Source organism: Pseudochaenichthys georgianus, chromosome 4 (genome assembly GCF_902827115.2).
Source record: "Pseudochaenichthys georgianus chromosome 4, fPseGeo1.2, whole genome shotgun sequence".
NCBI classification, from domain to species: domain Eukaryota; kingdom Metazoa; phylum Chordata; class Actinopteri; order Perciformes; family Channichthyidae; genus Pseudochaenichthys; species Pseudochaenichthys georgianus.
Window position 1 is genome coordinate 11,662,570 of NC_047506.1, and position 16,668 is coordinate 11,679,237.

Sequence of the window (16,668 nt, forward strand, 5' to 3'; positions counted from 1 at the left end):
TTTTTCATTTCACTTTAAGAAATGCTGGTTAGAATATTCTGGTACTTTCTTTTATCTTTGAGCATAATTTATTTTCATCAAGACATCTAACCAGGTGTGTGTACAAATGAGTGTTTGCAGGGAAATGGACGGAGATTAGTTGTGTTCCATTTCCCGTGTCTGTAATGAGTGTTTTTTTAACTGTTTATGGAAGAGCAGCCGTGTGTGGGCGTGTTTGTCAGACTCTACGATAGAGATACGCACAGGTTGGCGGGACAGTCTAGATTATGATGCAGAACATATTTACATGAAAAGCACATACACAAACACTCATCTAAATACGCAGTCCTCCGTTGCTCAAGGTAAGCCCCCCCTTCCTTTGAAACAGATGTGCACATTGCCTCTTATCCATTTAGCCACCAATGCAGCTACCTCTGTGAACTCTGTGTTAATGTGGGGTTTATAAAAGAAGCCCTGCCTCTCCCCATATGTGGCACACTCATCGACTGCACATACATGACATACATGACAACATCTGTCTCTGAGCAGTGACTCACATCTCAGTGCAGGGACACATCTTATGTGATATTCATGATGAATTCCATGTTTTATTCAGAAAACCTACCCATGATCGAGCTCTGCGTCGACAGCAGCCTGCGATGACACCCTGCCAGGTTAGACATGACATCAGAAGAGCTGAGGTCAACAATGCGAAAATCACACTTGCACAGCTGCGCTCCACTTAGCATACAGGTAATAGTTTAAAAATATCCAACATATCATCTCCAGTCCATTTGCTGTCTATTGAAGACTTCTCCGGAAGATGGAGTTTTGGAGGGAAAGAAAAATCTCGACGTGGTGCAACAGTGCCCCCTAAGGTTTGGAAATCTCTTCAAGATCTGGACCTCAGCATCTTTCACATGCAGAATCTTTTTCCTTCTTATGCAAACATGATCATAAAAACTCAAAAATGTGTTTTCTTTTACATAAATCAGGCAGAAACAAAAACAGAGAAAGATCTGAGTTGCCACAAAGCATTTACACATCAGCAGTCGGCCTGTTCCCAGTCAGTCATGACAAACTCTTATTTTGAAATAGCCTCCTTGGTGCTGGTTAAACTTATTCACCTCCCCTCCCCACATCTTCCCCCTCCCCTCCATGTGTGAGACTGAAACTGGAATCAGATGTGCTGCTTTAATCTTTCACACTACATGTTTCTTCATTAAAAAACAAAGCCAAAAAAAGACGCAAGAGAAGAAAAGGGAACCGTCTTATGTCTGTATCGCGCTTCTATCTTGTTCAGCTGTAGCGAACAATGAAACTGAGCATCTGCAAAATGTTGAATCCAGTTGCTTTGAATCCCATCAGATACTTCTGTTGTTATTGTTCCATTCTGCTTTGTCTAGAAACCGTCTGTTTACCTCAGGATGTTTCTCCCTGCTGGAGCCTCCTGCCTACATTAGTAGTGGATGTAATGTACTGTCCTTGGCAGTATTAGAGGGATGTTTATATGTGTGCGTGTGTCTTCTCATGAATGCGGATGATTCAGTTTCTCGCAGTGTGAGAAAAAGTGCGGAGGTTCAACATGGCCGTGGGGTTTGTGGCTACAGAGCAACTCTCGTCTGGTAAATGATGCCATAATCTGTTGCAGCCTATGTGGCACAAATAAAGCCCCATTAATTCCCCTATGTTTCTAAGTACTTGCCGTACACTGCCTTGATACACTGTTGCACATTAAAAGTTCAGTACGATTTCTGTCTCACTCGCTTTGCTGCTGGCAAATAACAAGCCACAGCTCCTAGCCTGAGTGTGATAAGCAGGCAGGGTGTCGTGTGCCGGGCAGTCCAGCCGCAGTGACCAGAATGCGGCTGCCTGGCGGTGACAGGGCGGCACAGGGACCGTGTGTCTGTGATTGGGTCGCACGTCTCTTCTAAATGATAGCCTTTATGCTCTCAGCAAAGCCAACCTTTGACACACAGAGCAGAAGAGACGCAGATGGAACACTGAGATACATGGAGTCTGTGGCTTTCAGAGGGAAAAACCTTTCAAAGCTATTGAGGGCTGTTGCCTGCCCATCCCTCTCCAGCAGGCTGACCTTCAGCTGTGTGTCTCCGTGTGCAGGAGTCCATTGATTTCCCCCCCCAAGTGTCCATTGTGCAGAGCCGCGACCAGGTCACTCAGCCGGGCAGAAACAAAACAGACCCGCCTCACACTCTGTGTGGTAATTCAGGCTTCATTTAAAAGGAAAGATTTATGTCTCGGTGTTCCCACAAACATAACAGGAATCAGGCTGATGGAGGCAGACCAGGGGGCACCTTACCTTTTTAAGAGCTTTTCCATCCATTGCGCTGTCTATCATTCCATCTCTCACTTTACAACTATCTGTCAGGACAATTAATCCATAGATCAAATGGTCTTAGCTTTGGCAATTTATTTGCTTCCCTAAGAGTTCAACTTGGATTCTCGGCTATATGTATGTGAGCGTTTCATTATTTTCAAGCTGAGACATGCACGATTTAACCAACTGATGGACACGCCACAGAGTAGCGGTCAGTCTGTAGAGTACATTTGTTACAGTAGTATTAATAGATTTGTTGTAAAGAGAATCTTGGTCTGTTTTCCTTTTGCAAACAAACAGTGTTTTGCTTAGTCATCAAAACATCAGGGTGATGATCAATCTGGGGAACAGAGTGTTGCACTGGGTCAGACATTACATTTCAGTGTATATCACACAGTGCAGTTTAATAGCACACAATCATTCCTGGTGTAGCTACCTTCAGTCAAACACATCATTTCCTACTTCCTGTTGCACACCACACAAATACAACAGCTTTTCATCTCACCTCCCTGATCCACCGTCACAAACTAACTATTCTCTTTTCTTGTTTTGATGAACAACCTCAGTCAGTGTTAACCACATTGATGGATGATGTGTGCTTTCTGTGATTGCTTCACATCACATCACAGGAATGAAGAATTCTGCCACTTACTAGTTACTAGGTTACAGAAAATGACATTGATAATAGATAATAGATAATATAAAAATGGCCAGATAACATCTGACATTTAGCAGATGTTTGTTCAATTTAAATCTCTATCTTTTGAGCCTACACAAGTAGGAACTGTCACAATCGTATTAAAAGTGATGAGGCATTACGTGATCTTACACTGTTCAGTATGATCCGCAGACTTTCTCTGTCTTTTTGTTTAGAGTCACATTTCCGCTCTCCTTCCTAAAGACCTGATCTGTTGTCCGCACCTTTCACACAAGACAGAATAATTGGTTGTAAAAGAGATCCAGATATAAACTTTATTTTCCATTCCCGCTCAACTTAAGGCGGATTTCCGTCTTTTCATAAACAGACATTTTCCGGTGAACCCGTTCTCCGCTTCATCATTGTCATCACCGCGGGTTACAATGAGCATATGTCCTTGGTGAGATGCTCTGTGTGCGAGTGCGCTGCCAGGCTCAGGTAATGCGCACTCATTTGCAAAATATCTGTCAAAACCGCTGAGTTTTTGTGTTGTTTACATGTACAAGTACAAAATCCTGCCAGCCTCCTTAGGATGAAGACACACTTGTTTGTCTTCCAGCTGTTGTACTACAAATAGTAAACTAGCTGAAAATCATTTAGAGGAAGAGTTTAGTTGCTGTCTTCTAACTTCTAGATGTATGTATTTTGTTTTGAGAAGTTTGCCTGTTTCCCTTCCAGCTTTGCGTGTTGTTATTCGTGAATGCAAATTGGATGTGATTACATATTTTTAAATGAACCACATGTGTGCGTCTCCAAAGGAATGCAAAATAGTTTTTCCTATGCTTTGGTAATGATGAACTGTCTGACATTAATGTAAGGTTACTCCTGTCCAGGTTGACTAGAGCAACTGACCTATAGCCAACTTTGTTCATGGTCCCTTAAGGACCCCCACCTCCAGAACTTTCCCCTCCCCCCGCCTGCGGGCCCAGAAAAAGGTTCTTTGTGCAGGCAGTGAGCGAGGCAAGTGAGGCCTGGTTCTGGTTAGCGCGTTGTGCTGCATCTGAAACACTCACCTTCCTCCAGGGGTTGCATCTGGAGCTGGTTTCCTGTTCAGGCTGTGCTGGGCATGGGCGGAGTTTGGCCCGACTCTGTGATTGGGCGAGATTTATACTTTATGGACCCCAGGATAGTTAGATTTGCCAAAAATGTAATCTGTCAATCACTGAAAAAGCGATTCAAACCAGAGGTTAATGCAAGGGAAAGCTTGTGATTGGTGCAAAGGCGCAAGCTTGGAGCCAGTGATTTTGCAGTCAGATACGAAGAATCCAGCCGCAAATTTAGCATCAGCCAATCTGCTGAGCCCGTTCAGAGAACAAAGAAGTCCTATGTTCTACATTTTCATCCAGTCTTTTTTTGGGGGGGGGGATGTTTTATCATAAGAAACTTCTCAAGTAATTTTAAACTAATGTCTTTTTTGAGTAATTGCAAACCCCCAAAATAGCATTGTTTGACAGAGCGATGCCATAGTCATTCTATAATTGTGTGTAATACACACAATTAGAATATGGCAGAAGGACTGCTGCATTCAGTAATGGTGTGTAATAATAATGTTAGCTTCCTGTTATTACTGCAGTACTTCTGTAGTTGAGGCCATACTGTAAGCACTGCCCCTAAAGCTGCACCGTGGACCTTAAACGCCACATGAATTAGGCTGGATTCAGAGTCTGGCATTGAGAGTGTTTTTATAGCGTTTCCTGGGGAATTTGTTACATAGGTTTCTGAACGTTAGATTAATGCTTCAGTGGAACAATATCCTTAAAATATGTACTTAGATAAAACTGTTACGAACAGATACAATGTAGTACATTTGGATTGTTTTGAATTATTAATGCGTTCATCTGGAAAACTGTAGAAAGTAATTAAATGTAGGTGGTCCAGATGGCAGAACATCTAACCATTCAACACTTTTCGCCCAATGTTTTAAATCCTCATTCTGAAGTTTCAAATTCAGTTCGTTAAGTAAACCTTATTAAACAAAACACATATAGAGTGAATGCAATACTGTGATTGTGCTATTCCTAAGTGCTTGGAAAGCGTGCGTTCTGTTCTCAGAGGTGTACAGTACACTACCTTTCCAGTTAGCGTGTGTGCCAGCGCTGTGAGTCGGGCATTGTTGAGTTGAGCTTCAGTGCTGGAAAGAGCTTTAGTCAGTCTTCCCACTCAAATTCACTCAGTTCAGTCTCAGTTATTTACCAAAGACCTCCATTTCCTGCTGTGGCGCCATGGCATGCAGCTGACAGCAGCTTTTATAGATCTCCTGAAGGGACACAGTTACAGTACATGCTTCCTCTCACACGTGATAACATACACATTCTTCACAGTGCACAGTTACACAAGGCAAACAAACTGGGATCCGCTGTTACAGGCAAATGAAAGTTGACATTTTTTAATTAATACCCAATTACTTTATTCCCTCTTCATCTTTCTGCTTTTAATCAATACTAAAATGCAAGGTAGCAGCAATGACCTAAGATTTTCATCGTACACTGTAGCTACGTTCGTATGGCCAATAAAAGCCTTGAACCTTGAACCTTGAATGTGCAATTACAAAATGTCCCTTTGATCAAACCAACAACCTTGTACAACACTCTGGCAGCTATGACCAATTTGCAACCTGAAAAACAACCTGTCAATCAGAGGAAAAGAGAAATGTTAAAGAGCAATATGCAAAAAACTCAGAGGCCCAGAAGGTAATACTAGTTCAGGTGTGATGGAATTACTTCTTGACAAATGATATGGGGGCCCAGAGTCCTTCCAGAGCCTGTCTTTCAGCTCCTCCTCTCTCCACTCTCCCATTCTGGGAGCGTTTGATGCCAAAGTAAGTTGGCAGCAGGCACTTCTCAGGCCAGCTTTGGTCAAAATGGAAGTGTAATTTGCGGACGGTGAGCATGCCTCTTTAAAAACACTGTGAATTGTATGAATGTCATCCTGGACAGACAGAGGTGTAGACAATCAATAGTTCTAAAGTGAGAGATTAAATAGAAAGTGCCTGGCTGGTAGCATTTCAAAAACAACCCTTCATGTCCTCTGTCTCTCCTCGCGGCAGAAAATTAGCAAGGGAAAGATCCCAATTGTTTGGCAGTTACAATGAGTGTAACTTGGAGAGGTATTTGATTTCACAACGTTTAAGAAGAAAAATGTGTGGCTTGATGTGTTTGAACGGTCCCGAAGGGCGAGTTGTTGGCTGGGGTCTGAGGCAGGGAGGGAGGGAGGCCTTGTTGGAGTGAACAGACACACAGGAGAGTGTTCTCCTGATACGTACGATGATGATGATGAGAGGATGTGACTGATGCAGATGTCACCTCTTTGGAGTTGCTGTTTACTCAGCAGTGACTGTAACTCTTATCTTAAGTTGAACTTTATATGTAGGATTATGGAACCCAGCTGAGTCACTGATGGAAGTTGCATTGTGAACACTCAAATCGGGAAATAACTTTCCAAAAAGTCTCCTCCTCAGCTAATACTTCAGGGACAGTCAGTCAGTTCTGTGGCTTTGGCTCACCGTCTCGGGGTCTTATTGTGTTGCGTCTTTGGCTCAGTGAAGAGTTCTTCTGGGTCAGACACAGGATCCCCCCAGTGGGCCCACCACAAGGTCCAAAGACCCTCATTCTGAGAGCCTGTTTGTCTTGGTGAGGGAAACACAAAGCTCCTCACAGCGGAATACCTCGTTAAAATGAAATATATCCACAGGGGCATTTGTAGCTTTATGGGACACAAATAGTCCTCTGTCAACAATACTTTCATTTGCACTATCATTTAAAGCATACTTCCTCTTGCCATCTCTCAGTAACTTTCTCAACTGTTTTTCACTGTCAACCTCCACCACTGATTCCACTTTTCAGAAATATAATTTTTTTTAAATGTTTGGACAGATTAGCTCCACACCCTTGTTTTATGGGTCCATGAGCTCACTCTTGTTGTGAGAGTGGCCAGTGTTCTGAAAATGGTCCGCTGAAGTTGGACTGGAGTGCAGCCATCGTGAAGGACCATTCAGACGCGCTGAGACAGGCTCACAGAAACAGGTCACTGCACCTAAACATTGTGTGTGTGTGTGTGTGTGTGTGTGTGTGTGTGTGTGTGTGTGTGTGTGTGTGTGTGTGTGTGTGTGTGTGTGTGTGTGTGTGTGTGTGTGTGTGTGTGTGTGTGTGTGTGTGTGTGTGTGTGTGTGTGTGTGTGTGTGTGTGTGTGTGTGTGTGTGTGTGTGTGTGTGTGTGTGTGTGTGTGTGTGTGTGTGTGTGTGTGTGTGTGTGTGTGTGTGTGTGTGTGTGTGTGTGTGTGTGTGTGTGTGTGTGTGTGTGTGTGTGTGTGTGTGTGACAAAAGAATGAAACAACATTAAGGGTTACCTCAGCCACTCACAAAGCTGTGAAATTAGCAAATGGAACGATGAGCTCACTCACACTGCACTGCGAGTGTTTAATTTAAACAGTTAAACTCACAGTAACTCACACAAGGACACCAACTTATAATAATATAGTGTTATGTATAGGTAATATCATAAGTTTATACTCTCTCAATCATAGGCCAAGGCCCTACTCAACAGCTAATGAATCAGTTAATCAACATGTCGTTTTTTACAGTGCAGTTTTCGCTACTTCCCGTCTTTAGGCTATGCTACGTTAAGCAGCTGCTGGTTGAACATTCATATTTACTCTGAGAGTGGTATCTTCTTCTCCACGGACCCAACAACGCTCATTTAAAATATTTTTCTGCTGCTGTTCCACACGTTCTTCTTCTTTGTCAAAACCATACACCTACATAACCCACAATGCAACTCGACAGCTGACAGTTTGCTCAGAGATTCCTGGTTGCTATGTAGAGGCTAATGTAGCCTCTAACTGCTATCCTCAAGCAGAGATGAGGAGCGAGGCATTTGCCAATTTATCAAGATTTGAGCTTATCACTCTAGAGCAGGGGTGTCCAAACCTTTTTCACAGAGGGCCACATACAGACAAATGTACGAAGGGCTGGGCCCCTCACTAGAGGTGATGTATTGCCTCATAAGTGAAGTTATAAGTCGGCAAAATCAATCAAATGTAAGTCAATTATGCTTAATCAGCGTACATCACAGCTCTACATAGGGTTTCAATTATTTTGTTGGTAGCTCATTCCTTACAATAGAAGCCTCAGATTGCTTATAATAAGACGGAATAGGAAGGGTCTATTTCAAGCTTGTTGTGAAAATAAGTTATTGAGCTTTTTTCTTATCAACTTAGATTTGTTAGAAAATGTTTTCAGCTTTAATTGACTGCATTTATTTGAAAAGTGGGCTTATTAACACATGAATACTACGGTAAAATATCTGTTTACAAGCCTTCCAACATTAACTCACTCTTCCCCCCCCTACAATGTAACTAGGGATGTCCCGATCACCTTTTTTTGCTCCACATCCGATTCCGATCATTTGATTTTGACAATCTGCCGATACCGATTTTTCCCGATCCGATCTTTATGCAATGCATTAAGAGAGAAAAAGGTAACCGATAACGGCTGGTCATCCAACGCGATGAATTCAGCTACCTTGGCTGTTATTTTTTTTGGCCTTTTCACTGTTCTGGGGCAGTTTCTCTTTCCTTTTGAAAGTCTCTGAAAGTGTTGGTTGTTTCAGTGCCATTACCTGAGTGGCCGCTGTGTACTCGTCGTGTTGTTGTTGGTGTTTGTTTCTCAGGTGGCGTGTTAGATTGGTCGTGTTGAACGTAGCTCTGTTCTTTCCACCACGCGGAACCTCCGCCTTGCAAACATTGCATCTGGCTGTTACACTGCCTTCGCTTTCAATGTTATAATACTTCCAAACTGCTGACATGTTCTCTGTCCCGACTCCCGAGTCACCAGCTGAACGTAGCCTCTCGTTAGCTTACTGCTACTATTAGACACTGCGCCCACTCTGTTGCCAGATTTGAGAGAAATAAGCAACCAGGTCTATGAAAACAAGCCCAAAAGAAAGCAACACATACATGATGTTGTGTAATTTTTAACCAAAACTAAGGCCTCAGGATGACTAAGACGTCAACATGGTCATTTTTGTTTTGTAACATGAAATAAAATAATAAAAATATTTTATTAAAAAAAAAAAATCGATCCCCGATTTTTTTCTCCCGATTCCGATCTTTTGAAAATCACGTGATCGGCTCCGATCTCCGATCACGTGATCGGATCGGGACATCTCTAAATGTAACACTTCCATTTCTGCCCCCTGTTTTATGTCTTATCCTTATATCTTTCTTTGTTAAGCGACCTTGGGTTGATGAAAGGCGCTTTATAAATTAAAATTATTATTATTATATTTAAGAAGTAAAAGACAAGCAAAAGTTTCATCTGAGGGCAATACTGCATTATATTTTTTTTTATTTACTGAGGGCCGATTCAAAATGGTCCACGGGCCGCATTTGGCCCCCGGGCCGTAGTTTGGACAACCCGGCTCTAGAGTAAAAAAAAGGCTTTATACAGGATGTGTTTACATATGCAGCTGTACTCCCTTACACCTGTAAACAGATTGTTATCCTGCCAGTGGAGTTCCCCTTTAATCAACATTGTTATCATGACCCTTTGCACTACAGGCAGTAAAAATCTTTATCGGTCCTATAAGATACAAAAGATGCTCTCTTTAGACTGACCACCTGTTTTCTGTGTTTGTGTGTGTGTCACAGGCTCTTGGAGACTCTGACTTCCCTGCTGTGCTGAGGCAGCTGCTGCCCTTGATGAAGCCCCGTGGAGGCGAGGACAGCACGACCTCCGGTTCGAGGTCCGGGGAGGATGAAAGTGGGCCCGATGAGATGATCCTGCTGCTGGTCTACCTGTACTCCCTGGCTGACGAGGCGCAGCCTGCAGACCAGGACACAGAGGAGGAGGAGGAAGTGGAAAAGCTGGAGAGGGAGCTGATAGGAGTGCTCACCCTGGTCCTCACCCGAGAGATCGAGCTCAGCCCCTTGGTCCAGAAACTCACCGGTGAGAAATGTGATCACAATTTTCCTAATTGCTTCCAGGAGCTAAGCTTGGTTTGCCAAATGTGTTGATGGTGGAAAACGAGAGAGAATAGAGTAGGAGAGTGGGAAAAGCTGATTGTTTATTTCCTCTGTCGGCCTCCAGTGCTGTTAATGGGAGGATTTGTATCAAAGTCTTCACACCCCATCTCTCTCCTTATACCATTGCATCACACTCTTCCAAGCACACACACACTTTCTGGTCAGTTTGGCAAGCGACTACAAAAACAGTCGAGTGTGGGAAAGTCTGAACTTGCATGTGTGAGAGAGAAATGACCCTTCGCTTTCACATCTACGGCTCCTCTGCCACGACAATGAGCTTTACTTGCACGCCACATAGATATAGGAGCACTTTGTAGCTTCCAGTGTGTGTGTTTTTACTGGTTTCTTCAGTTCCCTCTGTTCACCACTAGTCATTGCGGGTTTAGCTGAGCTGGTGGACGTGTGGTAGAGCAGATCAAGGCCTTAAGATGAATTATCCGTCCACCTCCACACCACAGCCAGCTGCACCTCCCAGAGTAATAGCGTCTTTAACCTTGAGCCGGTACACACACGGCCTCCTCCCCTGCCACATAGTTCATAATTAGAGCTACTTTTAGTGTTGGCCCACTCCGCACCTTAGCACACACCCTGAAATAATACACTGCTGTTTGTGGTTTTAGCTCATATCGCACATAGGCATATAGAATATATAGAGGTGGTAAATGTATGTAAAGCACTAATAAAGTGTGTAGATATTCTTGCTCTGTTTTACTATTTTCCTTCTTATACTCTTTCTCTCCCTCTTCCTGTTCTACTTGGCTAAGTGCAGCTTGGAGTTGAGGGGCCCCTTGGCAGGCTCCGGCCGAGAGATGTGGCTGATGTTAAAAACCTGACTCTTAAACACTTCATTGGAAATTACCCTGTCATAGTGTGCCAGGTGTGTTTTAGACGGAAGAAACGATATGTGTGCGCATATCTCGCCCATTCAGAGGAATTTGGCTGTGTGTGCACCCTGCTGTTAAACGTGAACGTGTGTATGCGCACGCACAAATGTCTGTGAGAGTTTTTATGGCAGGCGATGTAGTTCTTGGCCGGGGTAACATGAGGCGGGGGGTTGTCTCTCTGCATCCAGAGCAAAACACTGATTGTGACATTCTACCCAATTAAAGACTCAAATGGAAACCAGACGTTGAATGAAACCTGGTCGCCATGAGAACAATGTTTTTACAAATCCTTGTATTCTATTCCCCTTGGCGACATCACATGCAGAAACACAAGAACAGTAAACACACAAGAGTTGCAAAAACAAAGAGAAGAAATCACAAAAAGGAGGTTTAGGAAAGTGTGCAGGACATGCTAATGCAACACAGCCCGACCCCGCTAACTACCTCCTTCTGAGAACTTAATTAAAGAGCGTCTTCAGGAAATGGTGATCCTCAGACTACTTTACTCGGTAGTTTGTTTTGCTGTGCACGTTTCCTGTGAAGCCCGGTGGAGCGAGTTCTCTGTGGTGATCAAACATCAACACATTGACAGTCAAACTGCAATTGTGAGCAGAAAGCAACAGTTTGTCTGTTACATAATCACTGAGGTGGATCTGCTCCTTTGTTTATGGAGACTTTTGAAAAGTAAAGAAACGTTCATACCAGCAGTCGGTAAAAAGTGAAACTCCAGCCACTATGTTGGCAGTTTTCCTGAAACTGTGGGGCACTAGTTCTTTAGCATACATTTATAATCACCCGAGAATAGAGTTTATTATGGGGTCTATTTTCAGGAGCAGATTTGGTGCGCTAGTGAGTATTTACTGCAGCAGAAAAAGTATATATGGGTTTACTCAAAATAACCTACAGTGCCCATGTTCGTGGATATAAAGGAACATATCCAGTGTGAGAAAAAGTTTTTAGAGAGTACTTGTCCATGGACAAGTGAGTTTGGCAATTTACTTGTCCGAATACATTTTTCACTTGTCCAGAATGGACAAAAATTGGGGCCACTGGAATCTTCTTCTTCGCCATCGTATTTGACATTTTCCCACGGTTTTTACGACACCACTAACGTAAGTGAGTGGTCAGATTTGACTGCATCACACATAGGGTTGGGTATCGTTTGGATTTTAACGATTCCGGTTCTGCTTTTCGATTCCGGTTATTTTCGGTTCTCGATTCCGGTTCTTTGAGAGGGTAAAAATAAGTCCCATGACAAACTGGGAAGCAAAACCAAAACTAACACTTCTAAATGAACAATGGCGGACACGTACAATTTGCGAATGAGTTCTGCCTTTTGTAAACTGAATGTATCAATAATTTGTCAATAAATCAGGAAAAACATCACTTGTCCGCCGGACAAGTCAATTGAAAGATCTACTTGTCCGATATTGTAAATAACACGTCCCGGACGGTGGGACGTGTACTTTTCAGTCAGCGCAACACTGTGGCTCAAACAAGTGGTTAGTGTGTCGTTTTTTAACAAACATTGAGCCATAAGGAATGGTCTTATGTTTTTTCTTATTTGTTATCTTGGATAAGAAGTAAAGATCAGCGTTAATAGTCACCTCAAATGTTAACAAGAGTTGTGTGTCTCTATGTTTTGGAGCACAATACCTCTATCTTACAGTCTCACTGTGTCCCTGCATGTGAAATGCATATTCTACAGGACCGTGCGGTCTGCATTATTGTCTTAGGGTATGTCTTTGATAAAAGGGTTGAAAAGCATTTATTCAAGAAAATGTTTCCGCTTATTGCAGCCTGGGAAATTAGGTCTTTAACCAAATCCTCCACAGCAGTCACCACATGTGGACAAAGTATTGGGCAAAGATGCAAAATGAGAACATTAGTAACAGTGGCGTAAGGAACCCTCTGCTTCTTTATATCCTGGACTCCGATTGGTTGCTGCCAGACAGTCAATGGCGTGCACTGGTGGTTTGTGATGTGTTCAGGTTGTAAACAGCACCAGGCTGTTACTGTTAATCCCTCGTTCAGTTGTGGTAGAAATGGCACTGATATAAAGACTTCTTTCTGGATTTGTCTCCCGTCAGATTTTGTGCCGAATCTAACCTCCTTTCTCTCCTTCTAATTTATTGTTCTCTTCATCTCAACATTGAGGTACGTTGGGCTGAGAAGGAGGGCAATCCAACCCAAATGTTGCTCATGCTTCACCCCGTGACAAGCTCCGGATGATGGAGTGTGTCAGTGTGTGGGTGTGCAGCTATGTCTACTAGTAGTTAGAATGTGAACTCCCAGTCCCAACATGGTGATTTAGTGACAGCAGAAGGGAAGGTCACAAAATAAAAGAGGTCACAAACAGCTTCATTAGTGCAAGATTTGAACTGGAAATGGTTTCATGTCTTGATCCCCTCTCTCCCTGCCTCAGACACACATTGGGTTTGTTATTCATCCTGTCGCTGGGGTGTGCACGGGGCAAGGAGGGGCGCAGGAGGAGAGTCGGACCTCCCCAATGCGCTGTTTGGGTTGGCAAGGCAACACGGGCCAGTCAAGGGACATGAAAGGGATACATAACTCTGGCCACTAACTCTCCGACATCTCAAACTTTTCTTTGTTTTTTTTTCCATTTCTGTTTCCATTTCTTTCTCTTTCTCCCTCTTTCTCTCCTTTAACCACTGAGCGGTTTCTCCCTTTCCTCTCCCTCTGCGGTCCTAAAGCACCGGGCTGGTCGCAGGAGGAAGTGAAGCATACGCTCGTCTAATGATCGCGCCTGATTAAATATATTTCCCCTGTTGCACTGTGTTTATGAAATTAGTACCAATTATTTTTAATTGGTGGTCTTTCTTTACTTCCTCCACTGTTACACAAACACACATACATGTACGAGGTGAACAGTAGAGCCCGGGGTGAACAAAGCAGCCAGTGGCGGTGTTCTCTCTCGTTCACTTCATCAGATAAGCTGATGACATGGAGCTCAGGCTTTAATTAACAAAGGCTCATCAGCTCCTCCCTGCTGGGCAGACAGCCCTAGTGAGCAGGCAGGGCCACACACAGAGACTGGGAGCAGACCCCCAGACTCGCACCCCACCAAGTCTGCTCACACGGTGGTTAGGTCTCCATACTGTACTCTTGTATTCATCCCACTGACTACTTTCTGCTGAACAGGACCCAAAAGCACAGTGTGACTTTTAGGCAAGCTAACAAATGACTACAACTCTAAAGGCAGCATAGCAACATGAACACAGTAGGAAAACCGTCCCCTGACAGATTGTGACTGTGCGGCACTGACTTTGGACAAATGTGTCCAATTAATTATTCTTGTTATTCAATATTTTAGTGTTAAACCTTCAACCTTGTGTCTGCACAGAGCAAGTCTGGTTCTCTCATAGCTTTCCTCCAGTCTCTCCTTGTTCATTGTGTATCTGTATGTTGGAGGCAGATTCATAAAGCCCTGACAAAAGCACTTTTTTTTGTTGCTTTAATTAGAAACATTTCTAACCTTCACAAACATGTTATTTTACATCAATTTCCTAGCCCCTAGCTAGGTCTAATTAATTGCGTCTTTCCACTGACTTTGTATGCAATCGCACTGCCATTAATATCCCCTTAGCAAATATTATTTTAAGTTGTAGGCACCGTGGTCATTTTCTGTGGAATGTTGTTTTTCTGATGGGTGATACTGGTAAAAACTTTACATAGAACTCAAGGAAAGCTTGGGAAATGATATCCCTTTCCTCAATAGTAACAAACAAATGCATGTGTCGTATTATCACTCATAAGCAAACCATCATCATCTTTCAAATAATTGAAGTTAGTAGTCGCCACAATTGGTCGGTTCGATTTCACAGAGCTAGCCCCGAGTGTGGTTTACACCTCTGTTTGTTTTATGGAGTGTGTTAGCGCTCAGCAGAGAATTCCTCTGCTTCTTATTTATGACAGGAAATGCACATCATAAAAGGCTCGTAAGCACTTATATCTCCGCTGGGAATCGGCCTAGTAGAATGAAAAAGGACACTATCGCGATCCCACACAGACTTGCAAATAGACGCACACACACACTCACTCCACAAAGCAAAGGCAGGAATACACACCAGTTGTGCATACAGGCCGGTTCCAGAGGGACTCTAACCGAGACAGCGGCCCCTGGCCCCTGCACGCGCTCCAGTGCAGGCGGGGGTCAGCCTCTGCCCCTTTGAGGGAGGGTCAGCACGCTCTACCCGCTGCCTCTCCTCTTCTGCAGGGACTCTCTTGGCTCCTCTTGGAAAACATCCCTCTCCATCTGCATACACAAGTTTCTGCTTTGCAGTCTGTACACACTTACACTCACCGACAAAGAATGTTCTCAATAATCGGAAGGCCCTAGAAACAAATGTCTTGGCTCAAACACCATTCATAAATAAGTGTATGAGTTTGGTGGACTGTTTGTGCGTGTGAGTCTGCTTTTTGCCAGAGCCACTTGGTTTTACAGAGTATCTGCTTCTTATCTGTTTGTGCGGAAGAAGTTGTTTAGGATTCCAGTCAGCAGTGAAAGATGACCTGCCCTAATGTACCCGCTTTCCTCCCCAAACTGTCCCCTCGCTCTTTCTCCAACCCCTCCTTCCACTCTTCTCTTCAACCAGTGCAACTTCCTAAAATGTGTTATTCAGAGGAACACCCTACCCTTCTTTCACCTCATACTCCTCAATGGACGTCCATCTGTAAACTTGGCATTATCGGCTGTCAATAAAAATATTCATAGTTTAAGGCCTTGAGACTAAAAATCTCAGCCCTGCTTTCGGGGACTACGCCCTCAAACAAGAACAGAATGATACTTCCTGTGTTAGCGTTCTGTAAAAGCATTGGGAATAATCTAGCTCTCGTGGAAGTAAACATTCGATTCGATGTTCTTCTGCTCGGTTCTCCTGGGTGGAGAATTCCTCTGTGGCCTCGACACCAGATGGAAGCTCTCCTGGCGCAATGAGCTGGCCGGGTCATTTCCTGTCAGGAGGCCTGGTGTTAATCAAGGCCTGAGCCAGCAGGAACGCCCCCCCCCCTACTCCCCTACCTCCTTTTTAACAACCCCTCTCCTCTTACACCCCCTCATCTCGCAGAAAGGCTAAAAAATACAAAATGTCTCTCTTCCCCCACTTTCCCCTTTACTTTTAGTTTCTGTTCTTTTGTCCTTCGTACCATACCCTGCTTTGTTTAGTACATGTCATACACTCCTCTGTCTTTAGGCGGTCGTAAATCACTGGGAGGTAATGGTCTGTGCTATCAAAGTGACCCTATAGAGAGGACTGCAGGACAGCCAATAGATAGAAGGAGATAGTAAGGAATGAGAAGAAAGGAGTCTCTCTGTACTTGCAGTCCTGTGCCTGGTCTGTTGTGTCTGTTGCTGTCTCCTGTTGTGCGATGGACTCAGTGGGAGATGGGCTTATCTTCTTGCTCCTCCTCCTCCTCCTCCTTAGCTGACCTCCAGACTGACCAGACGCAGGCCTGCAGTCGGGGGGGGGGGGGGGTGTGTAACTGTCAGAGGGAATGTTTGCAAGACTTCTCCTGCTATGTCTTTCTTAATCACTTAATGGTCTACGTGCTTCATCTCTCCTGTTCAATGGTGAAACATTGTGGCTTTTCCGTTAGGTCATTTACATGCTGGATGGTTCTGGACTGAATGCAGATAGTTAGAGAACATTCAGATATGCTTTGAATGAAAAACACTCAAAGTTTGACCCTTTCTTGGATTTTGATGCTGTGTTATTAGATTTGTGATTTAT

General features: G+C 43.7%; 1 protein-coding gene across 1 annotated transcript in view; it reads left to right on the top strand.

The window, feature by feature from the left end:
- The window catches only part of scfd2 (sec1 family domain containing 2), a 102,017-nt gene that overhangs the window by 35,348 nt on the left and 50,001 nt on the right, over positions 1–16,668 (top strand). The window contains exon 5 of the mRNA XM_034081421.2: positions 9,660–9,957. Within this exon, the coding sequence (XP_033937312.1) occupies positions 9,660–9,957 (298 nt within the window). The remainder of the gene's footprint in view (positions 1–9,659; positions 9,958–16,668) is intronic.